This window comes from Gymnoscopelus microlampas (assembly GCF_963454915.1).
Source record: "Gymnoscopelus microlampas genome assembly, chromosome: 13".
NCBI lineage: Eukaryota > Metazoa > Chordata > Actinopteri > Myctophiformes > Myctophidae > Gymnoscopelus > Gymnoscopelus microlampas.
The window spans coordinates 51941135-51963281 of NC_139950.1; the positions used below are offsets into that span (position 1 = coordinate 51941135).

Consider the following 22147-nt stretch of genomic DNA (forward strand, 5'->3'; position numbering starts at 1 on the left):
CATTCCTTTATTCTATACTGAGGCCTGCATGTAAAACAAAAGAGCATAAATCTTCACCACTAAATCTTCTGGGAGTCATGAGGAGACACGCGCCTCATGATGTATAGATACGTTGGGGCATAGATCTTGTTCATGAAGGGGAGGGGGGGGGGGGGGGGGTGGAGAGGGGGCTGAACCATAACAGATCTGAACCCATTACAGAGGTCAGGTCCCCCTCTGGGGTATCCAAGGAATCCCCTGGATTACTTAAGACAGGGATCCATGTTGAGATGTCTGCATCCATAGACTCTGATCAAAACACAGCACTCTAAACTTATAGAGGTCCAAGGGAACAACTTCAATCTTCACATGCAACTCCATGTATTTCTGTTTACTGAAGAGCCAGATAGATGGGGATGCCCCTGTTAGATGGGGAGGCCCCTGTTTACTCTATTCATTAACCTCAGTATAAGGCCACAGACTTTATGATCAGAGTGGGTGACAATGTTATCACAAGGAAAGAAGAGATTATACCTATCTGGGTTGTATTTTAGATAAAACATCAACATCAAACACCAGTGCAGGATTAAGGGAAGGGCTTTAGGTGCTGAAGCACATGGCACCAACCTTGGGGGGGGGGCACCAAACGGCGGGGAGAAAGTATCGCCAAAAAACGCTGACATTTAGAAGCAGCGGCAGCTGAAGGAGCGCTAAAACGGTGAAACGTGCCAGCGAAGCGTCATTTTTTTTTTCGCGCAGCAACTCCCCCCCCCCGGCTGACAAAACAGTCCCGGGGGGCACCACGAAGGGTTAATGCGGCCCTGGTCCCAGAACACCAACAACTTTGGAGCCAGACAATGTTCTCAATCAATCTTTCCTCAGTCGAGTTGAATGACCAGCGAGTCTCTAGTTAAGCCCTGCACCACTCAGTCTGTGATGTATGGGTGTGGTCTGTGATGTATGGGTGTGGTCTGTGATGTATGGGTGTGGTTGTTGTTTCTCATCATGATTCTTTGCTGATGAGACCAGTGTGAGAGGAGTGTGGTCACATGACCTATAGCAACGTAACCACATGAACCCTAGCGTCCCTGTTCTGGCGCTACCATTCCGTTTTTGAGGCTTTGTGAGCTTGCAGATCTGCTATTTTCGGCAAAGATACGGAGATATGGTGTAGAGGGAAAAAATAATAGTATGGGGGCCTAATATAGAGCTCTGGGGGATCCCGGTCAAGGAAGTATATATGGTTTAAGACGTTTTAGAAGTGCTTAACACATTAAAACCATCTGTGTAAGCACTTAAACCATTATTTTATACTTTGGCTATTCAAAAATAGCAGATCTACAAGCTCATAGTGCAGCACTGAGTGTCAGGCTATGAGCTTGTAGATCTGCTATTTTGAAAAATCGTGAAAATCTTTGAATGTATATATTTTCTTAAGCAAACATTTTTAACTCAAATCTTTGCTTCTGGGGGGTCCCTGGAGCAAAACATTTTGCTATGGGGGTCTGCGGCCAAATTCATTTAATTTTGGGGGTCCTTGACATGAAAAAGTTTATAACCACTGATATAGAGTACAGAAGTCCTGACGTCACTCGTTCATCCCCAGGTTCGTAAAGTCATTTCTCTATGGAGAATAACATTGGGTCATCATAGAATCGTCTCAAGAATTGTGGTCCAAAAATAAACAAACTGTCCTGGCGATATTGTCAGGGAGGAGGTTCTGTATCGTTTATGATAGTCAGATAGATAGTTATATTTGATAAAGTCTATTTCTGGCGAAAATGTAACTAATTCGGCAAAAGTAACATTAGCGTTTTCTCACCGTCAGTTGATGCTTCATATCCATGAGTCAAACCGCCGGGGTCATTTGTTTATTTTTGGAACACAGTTCTTATTTGACGTGATATTAAATACGTCTATGGGGATTCAGAATGGGGGTGGAAAACCGCGAACCAGGTAGACAAACAAAGGATGTGTAAATTACATCAGACTTCGGTGCTCTATAGAAAGAAAAAAAACGTATGATTTAGAAGACATTTGTAGAACCAGCCTCAGGTCTTAATGGCTTACTGAAGTCTTACAGTAACAGACATCAGTACATTCACCCTGTTATCTATAAAGACACTAAGACACTAAGGCAGGGGGTAAGTAAACACCAACCATATTACTTGGGCAACATCAAGCAGTCCATCAGAGGAAATGGAGGAAGAATATGACAACATAAATTTACTCCACAGACAATTTATGACAATGTTTTGTTCTACTAAAACATCTCTGCTCACAGGAACAGTAAAGCCCAGTGACACCCTGCCAGTACAGTACATACCTATCTTTACTTCATAAGCAACACATACACACAGTGATACAACACATACACACAGTGACACCCTGCCAGTACAGTACATACCTATCTTTACTTCATAAGCAACACATACACGCAACAAAGCAAAGAAAACCTGCCATGATCTGACTTAAAATCCTTATGCAACACACGCTTATACTGAAGTTCAGCCCCGCCTCTCTTACATACTCATAATCGGTGCAGCATAAATCATACACGTTCACAGCTGTGTTTTTGTCTGACCTACAGTATGTGTGTATGTGTGTATGTGTGTATATATATATATATATATATATACACACACACATACACACATACAGTATATGGCAGTCACAATTTGTGGATGATTTTGAGCAGAGATAACTCAGCGTTTAAATTGGCCTTGGTATAAATTTATACTGAATAATTCAAGCTCAGTTAAAATAGGTCAAATGGATGTTATATCATCTTATATTATTATATATTATATAAGATATTATTATATATTATATATAGATCTTATATTAGTGTGTTTGAGGCTGAAACCTGGCATCCTGTCAGTGAATATATATATATATATATAATATATACATACAGTAGTAACATTCCAACCTCAGTGGCTGAAATCCAAGTAAAACATCCATGCCTTCTGTGCGGTATGAGAGTAAAAAAAAAAGAAATTCCTTTTTGGATTGTACAAAGAGAGTAGCAGAAGAACCATTAAAATGTATCTCAGTCCTTCATCTGGTAACGCTCACTCAAACCCATACGACTGATACAGAAGGCCGCAGTATAGGTACAAATTTTCATTTGTACCTACTTCCATTCGTGCCATCAATAATAGCAGCAGGAGGTAGCTATGAGTAGCTATTATTATCTGGATCTTGTGATTATGTCTATGTCTATGTGTGTCTTGTGTATTTATGTTTACTGTGGGTTGGAGTTTCTTACTATCTGCTGTAACACAAATTGCCCAGTTTGGGACATAATAATAAACTTGAACTTGAACTTGAGCAGCACACTCAGGTCTTCAACCTCCCAAATGATCACGTCTCCCACCTTTTGTTTTCCTTCCCTTCTCTGGCTTCCTGCCTCGTTAACCTGCATCCAATTCAAAACACAGGTGAGGCTGTGTTCTGTAATGGAGGGACCGGCATGGCACACATGTGCCTTCAGGGCATGATTCACACCTCCATCCCTTCCTGCACACTTAGACCAGCATAACACAGGACCCCCCCCCCCTCATAACACAGGACATCTGTCTCTCCCTTTCCCCTAAAAAACACCCCAAACATCCTGGACTCTTCTTCTCCCTCCTGGCTCACCCATTTGGGATGCTGTCAATGCACTGAATGGGACATTATCACGTTTAATCTACTATCTACTATTCTACTATTCTACTAATCTACTAATCTACTATTGATTGGTCTAATGAAGACATACTGACCTACTGACGGGGCTCAGTAGGTGTTTTGTATAAAGTATAGTTTAGGACCGCGTGTGAGGTGAACTTGAGCCAGGAGAGGCACCACCGAGCGAGCAAGTTGCCGTGATGAACGTTGTGAAGTTCGCTTGGGTCGACTCAGTGCCGTCTGCCGTGTAGTCTCGACTATTTACCGATATATAGTTATGTATAAATGAGTTATGTACATATAGAGTTATGTATAGATAGAGTTATGTATAGATAGAGTTATGTACCGACAGGCACAGAATGGTAAATCATGTTTTGAGGTGAGCGTTTGTCCCAACTTTCATCAACCCACAGAATAACGACCAAACACTTATACTGAGCCTCGAGCCATCAAACGTGATAATGTCCCATTCAGTGCATTGACAGCATCCGAAGCCGGTGCCTGGTTCCCAAAATGGTAAATGGTGCATTTATATAACGCTTTTATCCAAAGCGCTTTACATAGATTGTGCATTACATTCACCCATTCACCCACTCACCCACTCACCCACACACACACAGATGGCGGAGGAAACCATGCAAGGCACTAACCTGCTCATCAGGAGCAATTAGGGGTTCAGCATCTTGCTCAAGGTCACTTCGACACCAACTCTGGGGGAGCCCCCCAGCCCGGGATCGAACTGGGAACTTTGCGGTTTCCAGTTCACTCTACCCGGCCTCTCTACCCCTGAGCCACTGCCGCCCCTTTTCTGATAGATGCTAATCATAATATTGCATATTGGTTACTTGTTCACATATGTTATTTGGATAGCATGTTGTCTAGGTTTGATGTTTACCTGGTATCTTAGTTACTTACTAATTGTTTTCTTTGCAATACTTACATTATATTTGACCCTGTCAGTCACTTGTTGACTATAGGGTTCATGCCTTTATACTCTCTAAGTCAGGTACAAGGCATATCACAGACTATAGAGTCTTACAGTAGGTATAGTCTTTTACAGTCGGGACATAACACATTTGACCTATTGTAGAGGGGAAATATTAGGGGGGCCTAGTACAGACCCCTGGGGGACTCCAGTCAACAAAGTATATAGGGTTTAAGTGGTTAAACATACGGAGCGCTGAAACAACATGGTGGTGAGTGCTGGGTAATGACAGTATCTCTCACCGCCACAGAGAGAGGAGCAGTAGCATTGTGTATCTGGCAGCCGTGGGGGGGTTGCACCCATGTTGATGTCACTGTGTTGTGTTGCTGCTGAGGAGGAGACGCGTGGGGGGGCTGCTATGTAAACAGACAGGATAGCAGAGATACAATGATGCAATGGCTGTTGAAAAAAACAGAACAAACTAAGAACAATTGTAAAGGACTAAAACTATGACCAAACATTTTCGTCGATTAATTTTTCACAAACTAAATAAAAACTAAATAAAAACTAAATAAAAACTAAGCTATGGTGACAAAAACTATGACTAAATATATTGTATAAATACATTGTCAACAAATAAAAACTAGACTAAAATGTTAGTGAGGGATCTAGTGGAGAAGAGATCCAGTAGAACTAAAAGACAGGTAATTTTATGTTTGGTTGCACTCGGTGTTGCGCTCTGAAAATAGCAGATCTACAAGCTCACAACGCGTCGCGCCGAGTTGTGAGCTTGTAGATCTGCTATTTTCTGCATGCAACCAAGTGTAAAACCAGCCATTACAAAGGCATCAAGCCATCAAGGCACCGCCAACATACATTTTAGTCGACTAAATCAACTGTAGATTCAGTTGACTATAATCTCATGATATTTAGTCAACTAAAACTAGACTAACAGTAAATCATTTCAGAGGACTAAAACTAAATGGAATTTGATTCAAAAGACTAAAACAGAATCAAAATCAACACTAGGACTGTCCCAATAAGTCACTGGTAGAGTGCAACCAAAAAGTGTTTATTCACCAATGTTTTACAAAAAGGATAAAGGCATCAGCAGCATAAGGTGTCATGGTGCTAAATGCCTGTAATGTAATATAATGCAGATCCACCATGTCCTAATAGTTCACTAAACAGTGGGTTTATGTCTGGTAGCATTTTATACTCAGCTGAGTCAATCAAGTGTGGGCTCTACCATGTTACAGGTAACCTCAAACTAATCTAAAACCCCACATCACATTCCATTAGACATCTATATCAATGCCTAGGTAAATAAATATAACGTATGCACCCTATTGCAAAATAAACCATATCACAATATTCTTAGCAGCTTTCAATACACAACACAAAACCCCCCTCTGCCATTCTACTGTGGTCCAGTCCAAATGTTTGCCTGAACACCCTGGAACAGAGGCAGTAAGTATTAAACTAAGAACAAATCAGAGCAATAAGACATTAAGACATTGCAATCAATTGAAATTTTACAATCAACTAAACTGGAACTCTGGACTCAATCTTGCAAGCCAAGATTTTATATTTATATATTTATATTTTTGACCTCCTGTCTCCCCACAAACCCACCCGCAATCTCAGATCTGCACACAAACTTTTACTAGACCCCCCCCAGACAAACCTTGTGACAGAAGGTGACAGGGCATTTGCTGCGAGGGCTCCATTTCTGTGGAACCAACTCCCCCTGCATATTAGACAGGCCACCTCGGTGCCCACCTTTAAAAACCTTTTAAAAACCCATTACTTTAGAACGGCCTTTACCTAGAAGGAATTAGTCAGCTATTTCTCTGCTTTCAGTCTTTTTTGATGTTATTATTTTTGTATGGTTCCTTTGTTTGTAAATTTTCCATCACTGAATTGTTTTTATATTCCCTGTAAATGTATTGTATTTGTATTGTTAAGCACTTTGTAAACCTGTTTTTGAAAAGTGCTATATAAATAAAGTTTATATTATTATTATTAAGATTTAATTATTTTAGCCCCCTTCCCTCTCTCCCTCAAGAGGCTTTGCCTTTTGCCAGGCCAGTTTTAAATGACAATTATAGTTCTTAATCTTGCCTGCAAGGTTAACTATAGGCAAAATAAATAAATAAAAAAGACTTTGGGTTATATTGTACTCTTTGACCACAGGGAACTCTTAGCCCAGGTGGTTGGAAGTGGTTTAATTCTTTCTGGATTAAAATCCTTTCTGGATTGAAAATGCATGCGGTGGGCAGGCCTTTTCAGAGCATAATTCATTTTAATGGACAATGAATCAACTGAGTTGTGGCTTGGATCAGAGGAACTAACGTAGACTACTTTAAGTTCCTGTAAAAAAACGAAATCCATGACCTTTTTGCTTTACGTTATTGTTTTAAAAAGAATTATATCATCATTAAAATCATAGTGTTTTGCCAATGATTTGGCGGCCCATGTGCAATATGCTCACAGCCCACAGGTTGAGAACCACTGGTTCTCTGACGGAGCCAGGACGCTACGCCCAGCAGCGCTGGTGTCAGGAGACAGACTGGTCCCAGTGCTGGGATGAAACACTCTCAGCTCCCCATCCAGGGTCCCAGTCAGCAGCTACAAGAGAACAGAGGAATAAGAAGGGCTTTTATTAAATATACTTGAACCCCTTTTTCATGTCAAGGACCCCCAAAATGATGTGTATTTGGCCACGGACCCCCATCTCAAAATATGTTGTTCCAGGGACTCTTAGAAGCACAGATTGGAGTTAAAAATGTTTGCTTTAGGGGCGTCCGCTGGCCTAGCGGTCCAGGCGCATACCACATATAATAATAATAAATAATAATCCAGCTTGACAGCGTGTCGTGGGTTCGACTCCCGTTCCCGATGACCTTTGCTGTATGTCTCCCCCCCATCTCTCTCCCCATTTCCTGTCAGCCTACTGTCCTGTCCAAATAAAGGCATAAAAGCCCCCAAAAAATATCTTAAAAAAAAAAAAATGTTCGCTTTAAAACATATATTCAAAGATTTGCACAACTTTTCCAGATTAAAATATAGCCAAAGAAATGTTGAAATGATACAGATGTGTTTCCGGTCTTAAAGGGTTAAGGCTCCTTCCAAAGTATTCTGAAAGGGAGGTGATATAACAACAAACTGACGTCACTCAGAACTTCTGATAGGCTTTCTCTGAACTTTTCCTCAGAACTCCTGCATCCCCCCAGATGTCCTCCTGACTGTCCCCCCAGATGTCCTCCTGACTGTCCCCCCAGATGTCCTCCTGACTGTCCCCCCAGATGTCCTCCTGACTGTCCCCCCAGATGTCCTCCTGACTGTCCCAACTAGTTTGGAAAACCTGTTCAAAACAAAAAAATATTCCGACGTATTGACCTTTAAGCCTCCCTATTCTGAGAGGAACATTCACATGTTGTGAGCTTGTAGATTGGCTATTTTCGTCAAAGAGCTTTAGTGTAGACTAGAGGGAAAAATGAACGAACCAAGTACAGAACCGACCCCAGTCGGCTAATTATCAGTTCGCTATTGAGCACTGATTTAACTTTTTTCATTTCAAGGACCCCCAGTTTGATATGGGTCTAGATCACAGAACCCCAAATCTACACTATAAAATCCTCTGTGTTATTTGAATGCCCTCACGGGTCCAGTTGGTTCCATTTATCTCAAAGTTACAGACTCAAACTCTTCAAGGACCCCTGGAGGTCCCCGTCCCTGTCATGGTCATGTCATTATGGGTGGAAATTGTCAAAACACATCCAAATAATTTTAAAAAAGTGCTTGAGTGGTAACTCCATGGATTCCATGAGGATCCTGGACTTCATACGGCCAGTCTATGACGTCAGTCATATTTGGGCAATGTTTAAGGCCAATCCGATCTCCAATGACTTCCTATAAAAAGTCAAATATTTCAAAAAGTATAAAACATATGAGAGAGATATTCGGGGGATTTACTTTCTTAGCCTGCTGGCAGCAGCATGACCAAGAAACTTGGCCCTGCTCGGTCCAGTGGTTTGTGGGAGTGAGTGGCCGCACGCACGCACGCACGCACGCACGCACGCACGCACGCACGCACGCACACACACACACACACACACACACACACACACACACACACACACACACACACACACACACACACACACACACACACACACACACACACACACACACACACACACACACACACACACACACACACACACACACACACACACACACACACACACACACACACGTCGTAAAGAAAACTACGTAATACGTCATGTTCAGCTTTGCCTCCGTCAAAAAGTCAGGGATTTGGCCGGAACTTCATCAACCTTTGCTCTCGCTGTCAGGATGTCAGAGCTTATATTATTAAGTGGAAGACATGAGTTGCACAACACCACACACACACACACACACACACACACACACACACACACACACACACACACACACACACACACACACACACACACACACACACACACACACACACACACACACACACACACACACACACACACACACACACACACACACACACACACACGCTTCCCTAAAAAGCTTAGAAACGGAAAGCATCAGAAATGACTTCGATCCACAATGTGCTCCACGGAGAACATTCTGGATTTTCCACACCTGTCATATATCAGCAAAAACCTGAAGATGTCTGGATTCAAACTGGTTATATAACTGCTTTTCTTTTTAATGAGCAGCGGGACTTGGGGATTTGGCCAGTGGTAGTCATGGAAAGTCAAGAGTTCACAGAAAGATAAGGCCCAATAAAAATGACCCCCGCTAGCTCCTTTACCTTCATGAAAATCAACAGTGGTGGAAAAAGCACTCATATACTCCAGTAAAGTCAAAATACCTAAAAATTGTAAAGTACAGTACTTGAGTAAATGTACTTAGTCACTTTACACCACTGAAAATCAACAGCACGCATGCACACACACACACACACACACACACACACACACACACACACACACACACACACACACACACACACACACACACACACACACACACACACACACACACACACACACACACACACACACACACACACACACAGGGAGCATGATGTCATCTCTTCCCATCAGACAGTGCACCAGACCTGGGCGACGGAGGATGACCTCAACACTCAGGCAGCCAATCAGCAGCCATAGGAATGAGATTCCATCTGGATTTAAGATCCAGACTTTTAGGCTGAAACGGGTGTTTTTAGGATGCATGATGGACGGCCATAACTCAGTGGCATAACTTATGGTATTTTATGCACTCAGATGAACAAGAAGAGAAAAGGCTCCAGTCACATACTAGCTAAGGCTGTGTTCAGACAGGCAGCCTGTCCAGATTGTTGATTTTCAGGTTTATTAATTCTGAACTGCAAAAAAACTAGTGAATCAGAACTGAGGTACATTGTTGAGTTCTGAAAGTTGCACCTGTAAATAAAGCCAAGTGATAAAGGGCTTTAAAGTACTGTCTGCGGCATGCATATGTAACATATCTCCATAGTCAAATATTGGCATGATTGTAGCTTGAATGACCCTCATTCTGTTTTATTTAGAGAAGCATGATCTATTTCGGTAGAGGAAACCTACTGTACAAGCTCACAACACGTCGCTTGTACATCGGTTATTTTCAGTGAGCAACATCGTCGTGCAACAATGCATAAGTTAAGCTTTACTCACTCCTACGTTGCCTCTTTACCACATGGAAACCAAGCATTTCTGAATACTTATCTATCACTTGCAAATAACAGTGTGGATAGTCAGTCCTAAAGATGGGGTCTGAGAAACAAAGTGGATTTGCCTGCAGTGTGAGCAAAGCCTGGAAGCCCAACAGGTCTGACTCTGCACATTCACAGCCTAAAATCTAACAAGCTTGAAAAAGATGAAACAGCAATTTTAGAAAATCATGAAATAGTGCATCTTAAACCTGAATCTTCACCACACTCGTAAAGTTCAGTGCCCTTCCATGACAGACCTTCCATATAACAAGACTTATTTATGGAACAAATGCCTCCTAGCTCCTTCAGGACAGCAAACATGCTGGGAAAGGGAGTCACAGCGGCTGAGGTTTTGGGGATGACTCAAAACGCACGCCGGCTACATGGTGGTTGATTTAACCCCCCCTCGGTGGCCGTCCCCCCGTTTCCCTAAACCACAGAGAGCTTTTCCAGCTGGGTGAGGAACGCCAGGACCAGGGGACTGACTTAGACTCTTTCAACCTGGCAACCCATTCTCCAAAAATGTATGTATGTGTGTGTGTGTGTGTGTGTGTGTGTGTGTGTGTGTGTGTGTGTGTGTGTGTGTGTGTGTGTGTGTGTGTGTGTGTGTGTGTGTGTGTGTGTGTGTGTGTATGTATGTATGTATGTATGTATGTATGTATGTATGTAATGTATGTATGTATGTATGTATGTATGTATGTAATGTATGTATGTATATATATATATATATATATATATATATATATATATATATATATATATATATATATATATATATATGTAAATATTTGTAATATCTGCAAGGTCACGTGCAAGCTCGTCCAAGCTCTGGATACATTGCGTTGACGTGAGCTTGTAGATCAGAGCAACATGATCATACAATGAGGTGTAAAATAAGACAACCAGGTGAAACAAGGGGCCAGCATCCAGCTGGTAAATTGAAGCTTCATAGGAAGTGTGACAGTTCATATGAATGGCCTGTAGTCTCTCTGTTTCACCGCTGCTGGTTACAGAAGCAATTAGGCTCTATTGAAGCGGATGGGTTTTTGGCTGAACTTTACACTTGATTTTATTACCTTAATAAACATTGTCATAAATACTATATGCTTCCAGTAGCTAGTTTAAAGTCTTCTTTCAATCACCATGATATACGTTTTGGTAAAGTATGGTCCCATTTATTTAAAAATGAATGATAAAGTAGGGTATGTTTCTAGGGTTTCTACTGGTTCTACCGAGTGAAGACCCGCCCTCGCTCCGGTTTCAGCCAATAGCATTAATCTCAGTTTGCATTTCGGACCGGATATAGAAAGATGGCGGATTTGAAATCGCTACAAAATAGGCTTCCTTTACGGTGTGTAAATTTACACACACACACACACACACACACACACACACACACACACACACACACACACACACACACACACACACACACACACACACACACACACACACACACACACACACACACACACACAGTGGTTGTGTGGGTAGACTGTGGGGGTGGGGTGGTAGTTTTAAAAGCCTCGCAAACCAAATTATTTGACAGCTCGTTTTTTACCAGGTCTGCCGTTAACTTTAAGTTGAGCTCTTTCTTTAGGTTAACGGTTATTACATTATGAGGTAAGTGTGATCCATCTGAAGGCATTAGACTCTGGAGTGATCCAGTGTGATCCACCTGAAGGCATTAGACTCTGGAGTGATCCAGTGTGATCCATCTGAAGGCATTAGACTCTGGAGTGATCCAGTGTGATCCATCTGAAGGCATTAGACTCTGGAGTGATCCAGTGTGATCCATCTGAAGGCATTAGACTCTGGAGTGATCCAGTGTGATCCATCTGAAGGCATTAGACTCTGGAGTGATCCAGTGTGATCCATCTGAAGGCATTAGACTCTGGAGTGATCCAGTGTGATCCATCTGAAGGCATTAGACTCTGGGGTGATCCAGTGTGATCCATCTGAAGGCATTAGACTCTGGAGTGATCCAGTGTGATCCACCTGAAGGCATTAGACTCTGGAGTGATCCAGTGTGATCCATCTGAAGGCATTAGACTCTGGAGTGATCCAGTGTGATCCATCTGAAGGCATTAGACTCTGGAGTGATCCAGTGTGATCCATCTGAAGGCATTAGACTCTGGAGTGATCCAGTGTGATCCATCTGAAGGCATTAGACTCTGGAGTGATCCAGTGTGATCCACCTGAAGGCATTAGACTCTGGAGTGATCCAGTGTGATCCACCTGAAGGCATTAGACTCTGGAGTGATCCAGTGTGATCCACCTGAAGGCACTAGACTCTGGAGTGATCCAGTGTGATCCACCTGAAGGCATTAGACTCTGGAGTGATCCAGTGTAATACCCATGGCACACAAAAGAGTCTCTCTTCCGCATAAAGCATGGTGCATATCTCTAGATCTCTCTGGTCAAAGTGAGGCCCCCCTGGGACTCCCAGGGGTCCTTGAGGGGGTCCCCAGGTGGGGTCCCCAGCAGCTAAATTGTTGATAGTTATAGGTAACAAATGAACATCCGGCAAAACAGTTCAAACACTTAGAACATCTACAGTATAAGCTCAACAAGTTGTGAGCTTGTAGAAGCCAAAGCGATTTAAAATTTTGTTTTGACAAAATGATGTTGACAAATCGTCTCTTATGGGGGTTCCATTACAGTATACATTACAGTATATATATATATATATATATATATATATATATATATATATATATATATATATATATATATATATCGTCTCTTATGGGGGTTTCTGGCACAACATGTCAAAATGTGGTTCTGTGGGAAAATACTTCATACATTTGACATGAAATGATTTGAGTTCCACTGCTCTAGAATGGAGATAAGAGGAAGCTAAGGTGATGAAAACACAAAATGTGTTTCTGATCCATATAGTGGCATTCCACCTCTACAACCTCTGGGGGGTTAGGGTGACCTCTCTGGGGGTTTAGGGGGTTTAGGGTGACCTCTTGGGTCAAAGGTGGGAGCTTATAGGGAGCTGATACACTGTAAGAAGCAGCGTGGTGCCGTGCTGGGCCCCCTCACCACTCAGTCATTTAAAGGGATAGTTCACCCCCCACATGACTTTTTATCTATGGATTAGTCACCATGGAGACTCTAATTCATGGTCTCATTCCTAAAACAATAATGTGATGACCAGCGGACCGGTAGGCAGCGGTTCCGGTAGGAGACACAAAGGAGACTCTTTGTGTCTCCTACTTGAACCGCTGTCGTCATCAAATTATTGTCTTAGGAATGAGACAAAAACTAAAGAATCCAAAGTCTCCATGAGGACAAATCCATAGAACTCATTTTGTATGTTTTTAAATCATTGTAGTTGAGTAAAAAGCTCTGAGATGTAATGGAGTAGAAGTATTGAAACATGTAAATGGTCTTTGTCTCTGGTAACCTCATAATGTAATAACTGTTACTTTTACCTCATAATGTAATAACTGTTACTTTTACCTCATAATGTAATAACTGTTACTTTTACCTCATAATGTAATAACTGTTACTTTTACCTCATAATGTAATAACTGTTACTTTTACCTCATAATGTAATAACTTTTACCTCATAATGTAATAACTGTTACTTTTACCTCATAATGTAATAACTGTTACTTTCACCTCATAATGTAATAACTGTTACTTTTACCTCATAATGTAATAACTGTTACTTTTACCTCATAATGTAATAACTGTTACTTTTACCTCATAATGTAATAACTGTTACTTTTCAGGATTAAAATAAAATAAGAATAACAGTAGCAGATCGACAAGCTCAAAACGCGTCGCTTCGTGCCACGTTGTGAACTTGTAGATTTGCTATTTTTGGTGAAGTAGGGGGTTTAATTTACGGGGAAAAAAAATACAAGTTGAAATATGGAGATAAGAGGTTTCTGCTCCGACAGCAACAAAATACTCAAGTAAAGTAAAACTAAGCACAGTACTTGAGTAAATGTACTTTGTTACTTTCCACCACTGCCTTCGATGCTCCGACAAACACATGCTGGTGACTCAGTGTGTCTGAGGGTTCATTTGGTTATTTAACCCATTTAGACCGGGAACACATCTGTGTCATTTTACATTTGAGTCATATTTTATACTTTATTAACAAATAGCAGATATACAAGCTCATAGTGCAGCACCAAGTGCCGTGCTATGAACTTGTATGTCTGCTATTTGAAAAAATAAATAAAAATAAAATGTGTGCAACTCTTTGAATAAAGGCTATATATTTTTACAGTATATATATTTATATAGAATAAAAGCTATATTTTTACAGTATATATTACAGTATATATATATATATTTATATAGAATAAAGGCTATATATTTTTACAGTATATATTACAGTATATATATATTTATATAGAATAAAGGCTATATATTTTTACAGTATATATTACAGTATATATATATATTTATATAGAATAAAGGCTATATATTTTTACAGTATATATTACAGTATATATAGATTTATATAGAATAAAGGCTATATATTTTTACATACGATTTATATAGAATAAAAGCTATATTTTTACAGTATATAGTACAGTATATATATATTTATATAGAATAAAGGCCATATATATTCTTGGGGGGGGCTGGAACTAAATATTTTGAGATGGGGCTCTGCAGCCAAATACATATAATTTTGGGGGTCCTTGACATGAAAAAGTTGTGTTCCAGGGACCCCCAGAAGCAAAGATTGAGTTAAAGGTGTTCGTGTTCCCTTAAAAAATATATATATATTCAAAGATTTGCACAAATAGCTTGTAGATCTGCTATTTTTGAATAGCCAAAGTCTAAAATATGGATAAAGTGGGTCTGAAGGGGTTAACAGTCCACCAGCTATTGATATAGTTGCTGTTCCTCCTCAAACATTCCTTGTATGTTATTCAACTTCTGGCAAATGGTTTTATTTTGGCACAAAATGATCTTTTTGTCTTCTCCAAACTATGTAATCAACAAAGAAAGAAAGAAATAAAACATAAAAAATAGTTATAGCTAAATATCCTTTCTTTTCTGTTTTTGTAGCCGTTGGCTGTTTGTTTTTGTTGTTCGTAAAAGAGAACCTTTCGTATATAAAAAACTAACTTAAGGGAACAGTGGGATGGTAAATCAGAATTAGAACTTGACCAGACAGTCACTTAATGTTACATAAGTTTTCATATAAGTTATTGTCAGTCTCTCTGGCTCAACGCTATGGAAAAAAGTATCACAAATCAACAGTTCAAAGGGTGGAAGGACGGCAACAATTAAGTCTGCAATGTGGGCTGGATCTCCAAGCGCTGAACACTGTGAGTTATTAACATGGTGGATGAGAGAGAACACACACTGGTATGAACACAGGTAGACAGACAGGGTAGAAGACAGGTAGACAGTCTTGTCTTGTCTTCTCAAAGGATATCGCCACAGTCTGTCTGTCAGGAAACCTTGTATGTCCCAAATAATCCAGTGGTTTTCAAAGGTTTTTTAATTGTATTTTTAAGGACAGTTGGATATGCAATAGGCCATTATATATATATAATATTATATATTATATATATATAATATTATATATTATATATATATAATATTATATAATATAGGCCAGCAGTCAGGTTCTCAAACGTTTTCCATGTCAAAGTATCTCAAACATATTTTGTGCCAGGGACCCACAGAAGCATATAAAGACTTAAGCATAAAGTAGATATAAAGTTAAAATGATTGTGATGCTACTGTATATTAACTAATTATGCTGGGGACCCTCTGGAACCCCCCCTCCCCCGCAAGGACACCTGTGGGGCCCCGGACCCCACTTTGAGAACCACTGCATTAAGGCCACAGACCTGTAAGGGTCTATTGGGTTACCTAACAGTCAACAATGTAGCTGGAGACCCCCTGGAACCCCCTCAAGGACCCTTGAGGGGGTTTGAGAACCCCTGTCTAAAACTTTAGGAAATGGGAAAAAGTTCCAATGCATCCAATGTAAAAGTAATAATGTAATAATAGTAATAGTAATAGTAATACACTGTAAAAGTAATAATGATCCCAACTTTGTTCCTACTTTTCATTGGTTAAATATGTCTGAACCTCACAGACAGACAGACAGACTTATATTAGTAGGTTTTTTGAAATAGCAAAATAGTCTAAAAAAAGGGTTTTCATTTATGAAAGGAAAAAAGGACTATGGAGGCTTAGTGTAGCCTGACAGAGTGTCGTGGGTTCAAGTATCGATCCCGGCCACCTTTGCTGCATGTCACTGCACATCTCCTGTCAATAAAGACAATAAAAGCCCCAAAATAAATATTTTAAAAAAGAGCTGTGGAGACACAACTGTCTGACAGACAGACTCTCTGCTTAATGACAACAGAACATTAACAGGATGTTCCACTCTGAAGGAACCTTCATCAGGTCCATGTTGGGCAGTACTCTGATATGTCAGTACTCTGATATGTCAGTACTCTGATATGTCAGTACTCTGATATGGCAGTACTCTGATATGGCAGTACTCTGATATGTCAGCACTCTGATATGGCAGTACTCTGATATGGCAGTACTCTGATATGTCAGCACTCTGATATGTCAGCACTCTGATATGGCAGTACTCTGATATGGCAGTACTCTGATATGTCAGTACTCTGATACGTCAGTACTCTGATACGTCAGTACTCTGATATGTCAGCACTCTGATATGTCAGTACTCTGATATGTCAGTACTCTGATATGTCAGTACTCTGATATGGCAGTACTCTGATATGGCAGTACTCTGATATGTCAGCACTCTGATATGGCAGTACTCTGATATGGCAGTACTCTGATATGTCAGCACTCTGATATGTCAGCACTCTGATATGGCAGTACTCTGATATGGCAGTACTCTGATATGTCAGTACTCTGATACGTCAGTACTCTGATACGTCAGTACTCTGATACGTCAGCACTCTGATATGTCAGTACTCTGATATGTCAGTACTCTGATATGTCCAACATGTTACTGAACCCATTTAGTAGGCCGTATCCTTTTTTACCGTCTACACCCAATATCTCATGCAAAAAGAACTGATCGACAAGCTGGAAACTTGTCGTGTTGGGAAGGCTGTGAGCTTGTGAGCTTCAGATCAAATGCTTGGCTATGTCGTTGTCGAACCCCCAACACAATCTGAGGCTGGAAAAATAAGCCTGGAGTATTTTGGGCCCTGGTGGTGGAATGACCTGCAGACCAGACTCACATTGCCTCTAGTGTGTTTTAAAAGGATGGCCATGGGCACACTTCCCAGACAGTGCTCCTGCTTTGATGTGTAGCAAATGTTGTTGCTCTTAGTTTTATATTGGTAACTTTTTATTGATTGTATTGTACCGTTTTTCCTTGAGCTTCCTAGGTAGTTGGGTATTGTTTTTATGGATGTTATATGTCTGTCATTGTTATGGTCCTGTATTTGTTGTTACTGGCAGAGCTGTGCAACATTTATTTGCCTCTTCTCTTGGCCAGTTCACACTCGTAAAAGAGACTTCAGTCTCAAAGTGTTTTTTTACTTGTTAAATCAAGGTTAAATAAAATAAAATAAATTGTAGATCAGCGATTTTTGGCCGAATGTTCGCCCCCAGAATAGGGGCACTAGGGTTCAAGTGGGTGTGCGTCACAAACGTGACATACGGATTTGATTGGCCAACAAAGGTCACAAACGTAACATCCAGATTTGATTGGCCAACAAAGTTCACAAGCGTTACATCCAGATTTGATTGGCCAACAAAGGTCACAAACGTTACATCCAGATTTGATTGGCCAACAAAGGTCACAAGCGTAACATCCAGATTTGATTGGCCAACAAAGGTCACAAACGTTACATCCAGATTTGATTGGCCAACAAAGGTCACAAACGTTACATCCAGATTTGATTGGCCAACAAAGGTCACAAACGTAGCCTGAAAAAGCCTGAAGAAACATCTATCAGGAGACCACAAGGGGAGGTAAATGTTATTTTAAATGTATTTGTATTATTTATATTTAAATGTTATCTCTTTTGAGCCTTATAGAGCACATTGTCAAAAAGATCGTTTCTGTCACGATCATTCATTTCAGTCATTTAATTGAGTTGTTTGAATTGAGTCAATTCAAACAACTGAAAAGTGGAAACTTTGACATTTTCTTCCTCTGCGTCTGTCTAAGACTCCCTGTCTGGCCATCCATTTGCCCCGCAGCCTCTCTGACAGACTTTAAGGTAGATCCCATTTATAAAAGGCCGTAGACAGAACCATCTGGGTGAATGGAAGGAAAGAGAGACAGAGGAATGCAGATATGATCAGACGCACAGCATTCCACGTGCCTTCCTTCTCCAGGAGGTGTGCTTGGAATGCACCTTGGAAAACTCTGGAGGGCAAAACGTACAGGGAATGTTCCTGAAGGTTTGACAACAACGACGGCCCACATGAATAGGATGCATTCGCTGGATTTTAAGCCATTGCCATTAACCTATAGTAGCCGATCTACAAGCTCACAATGTGTCGTAACACGGCAATTACGAACCACTCATGATTTATAAACAATATTTAGAACATAATATGATCTAAATATTATTTAAAACATATTTGAACATATTTGAAGTATACGGTAGTATAGACCATTGGTTCTCAAAGTGGGGTCCAGGGACCCCCAGGGGTCCTTGAGGGAGTTCCAGGGGGTCCCCAGCTAAATGATAGTTAGGAACCAAATGAACCCTTATGGGTTTGTAACTCAGAGAGTGTACAAATGGAACCAATGGAATAAATTAACCTTGATTTTACAATATAAATTGGGGTCCCAGAGATAGAAATGCCATTAAATGGGGGTCCGTAGCCTAATGCATGTTAAACTGGGGGTCCTTGAAATGTAAATGGTTGAGAATCACTGCTAGAGCCTTAAAAATCTTCTCTTATGGGGGTCCCCCTGGCATATCTTTTCAAATGGGGGGTCCGTGGGCTAATAAGTGTCAATTTGGGGGTCCTTGACATGAAAAAGTTTGAGAAGCACTGCTCTAGACATTGCTGAAACACTGTTGTCACTCAAGGTGAAGTAAAAGGCTGCTCTTAGTGCCCTGTAAGATAATATGATAAACTATAACCACCAAGTGACTGAGAGACAGCCGTCTTCCTGTGTGAATCTCCTCCATACAGTAGAAACCAGCACCAAGATGGTTCATTTAGAAAGATACACCATTCCCATTAGGAGACAAAATGGTCGACTAAGTGGGCGCCGGCGTCTGACGGCAAATCTCGCGAACGTCCTATGTTTACTGGTGCTAGATCCCGCCAGAGTGTGTTGCTGTGACAGAGAAAGGCCAATAATAAAGTAGATTTTCTCCTGATTTGTCTCTCTGATAAAAGACATTTTAGAATCTAGAATCTTGGGAACAATGCGTGTCTTGTGATGATCAGGTCCGATATTTAGTTCAGTCACCATGGAGCTAAAGAATGGTTCAGAAGCTGTAATAATAATAATAATAATAATAATAATAATAATAATAAGGGTAATAATAATTAAAATAATAATAATAATAATAATAATAATAATAAAGAATGGTTCAGAAGCTGTGTTCACGTCCTATTGGATTGAACCTACAACCTGCTTACGGTCTCCTAAAAAAGGCGTCAGCTTACTTCACGCAGACACAGGAAGTATAAACCGGAGATGGCACGTCTTGCTATTTTGGTCTTGGGTTTGCAGTCGGGTCCCGACTCTTTCCGCCATCACTTCCTGTTCCTTGCCAAGCTGTCCTAGCTGTCATGTTGCAGACAGGCCGGTAGAGTTTGTCCCAGCTCAGTCTGTCTCTCACTCCTATGTGACATTCTGGAACAGGACAAACAGAGCCCAGCTCTGTGTTTGCTGTCTGGGCCCCATGAGGAAAAAATGCTCTGCCCACTGGGATCAGCCAAGGGAGGGGGGGTGGGGGCGGGAGGATAACAAATCAAATAATGAAAAAAGAGACAAGGATCAACGTGTGCCAAGAACCTTGTTAAACGACAAATAGTCACCAATGAAACGAAGCAGAAGAAGAAGAGGGGCTGATGGCACGACAGCTGCGTTTATTGCTCCCGCCTGCGAATAGAGTGGTTGATGCGCACGCGCACACACACACACACACACACACACACACACACACACACACACACACACACACACACACACACACACACACACACACACACACACACACACACACACACACACACACACACACACACACACACACACACACACACACACACACACACACACACAGGGGCTAGAGTAGCACTAGACATTGAAAGCCATGGGGATGATTCAGTCTTTATGGAGCTGGACCAGTCAGAGAGTTTCTGCAGACAGCTGCTGGTGTCAGGGAACGGTCACACTCCTGCACTAACTTCAACACATCAATCGCAAATGTACTTGAGGGAAAGTGTCAGGATGTCTCTGTCTCTCTCTCCTGAAAATGTGCTGACAGTTATTAGAAATGCCTTTATTTTTTTGGGACACGGCTTTGTAGTTTTATATTATAGCTATAACTTTCTTTTCCGTCAGAAATTCTGAAAATCAGTTTCTTATTCAAAGAACCAATAGGCTGAGTGGATTGTATGCAGGCCATTACACTGACTTTGTGTTAGAGATGTTCCATACTGACTTCTTTGCCGATATCCCATATTCCGATATTGTCCAACTCCTAATTTCCGATATCAACCGATACCGATATATGCAACATATCTACATATCTAATGAAATGAAATAGCTATAATATCAATATAATATGTTAGGTTTTCAATGAAGTGAGTCACTGGTGGTCATTTGAATGAGTCCCACTAATTTTAGATTAGATGTTGGCCTATAGGACAGTGCAGAAGCCTATAGGACAGTGCAGAAGCCTATAGGACAGTGCAGAAGCCTATAGGACAGTGCAGAAGCCTATAGGACAGACAGTGCAGAAGCCTATAGGACAGTGCAGAAGCCTATAGGACAGTGCAGAAGCCTATAGGACAGTGCAGAAGCCTATAGGACAGTGCAGAAGCCTATAGGACAGTGCAGAAGCCTATAGGACAGTGCAGAAGCCTATAGGACAGTGCAGAAGCCTATAGGACAGACAGTGCAGAAGCCTATAGGACAGTGCAGAAGCATAATTGTCTTGATGCCATAACATTAACGAGCGTCAGCTCGGTATTAAACCGATACAGATATTATAAGATATTACATTTTTAGCGGTGCCAGCCGCTCTACATTTGACCGCGTGTGTGTGTCCGTCCGTCCGTATATTTGAGCACGGCAAAGAAGCAACATATGCGCCACTTCAACACACACACACACACACACACACACACATTTGACCGTGTGTGTGTGTCCGTCCGTCCGTATATTTGAGCACGGCAAAGAAGCAGGCACCGCTTCCTTCACACAGGGTGTGATTTTTATGCTAATATGGGCCGATAATATGGGACAACCCTAGTTTTTGTTATTTTAACTAAATATACACAATAATTGTGACTTGTAGTGGAGAGGGTGCACATGGTCATGAGCTGCACTTGAAAGGATTTGGAAACCCCCATATGCTGATGTTTAAAACACAGCCGGGGCATGTACTGTACACCTGGTTTGGGGCTCATTTGAAGCAATCTGAAGTTTCACTTGATGCTCGTAGCTCATAAAAGTCTCAGACATTATACCATTATACATGGTACATACAGACAGACATTATACATGGTACATACAGACAGACATTATACATGGTACATACAGACAGACATTATACCATTATACATGGTACATACATACAGACATTATACCATTATACATGGTACAGACAGACAGACATTATACCATTATACATGGT

General features: G+C 41.0%; 1 protein-coding gene across 1 annotated transcript in view; it reads right to left on the reverse strand.

Moving 5' to 3' along the window:
* Positions 1–885: 885 nt before the first annotated feature.
* Positions 886–22147, reverse strand: part of wdr27 (WD repeat domain 27) — a gene marked incomplete at its 3' end in the record, with an annotated part of 142506 nt that continues 121244 nt past the window's right edge. Inside the window, exons 24-25 of the mRNA XM_084076195.1 lie at positions 7078–7207; positions 886–995 (exon numbers count right to left, since the gene is read on the reverse strand). Coding sequence (XP_083932321.1) covers positions 886–995; positions 7078–7207 — 240 coding nt within the window. The remainder of the gene's footprint in view (positions 996–7077; positions 7208–22147) is intronic.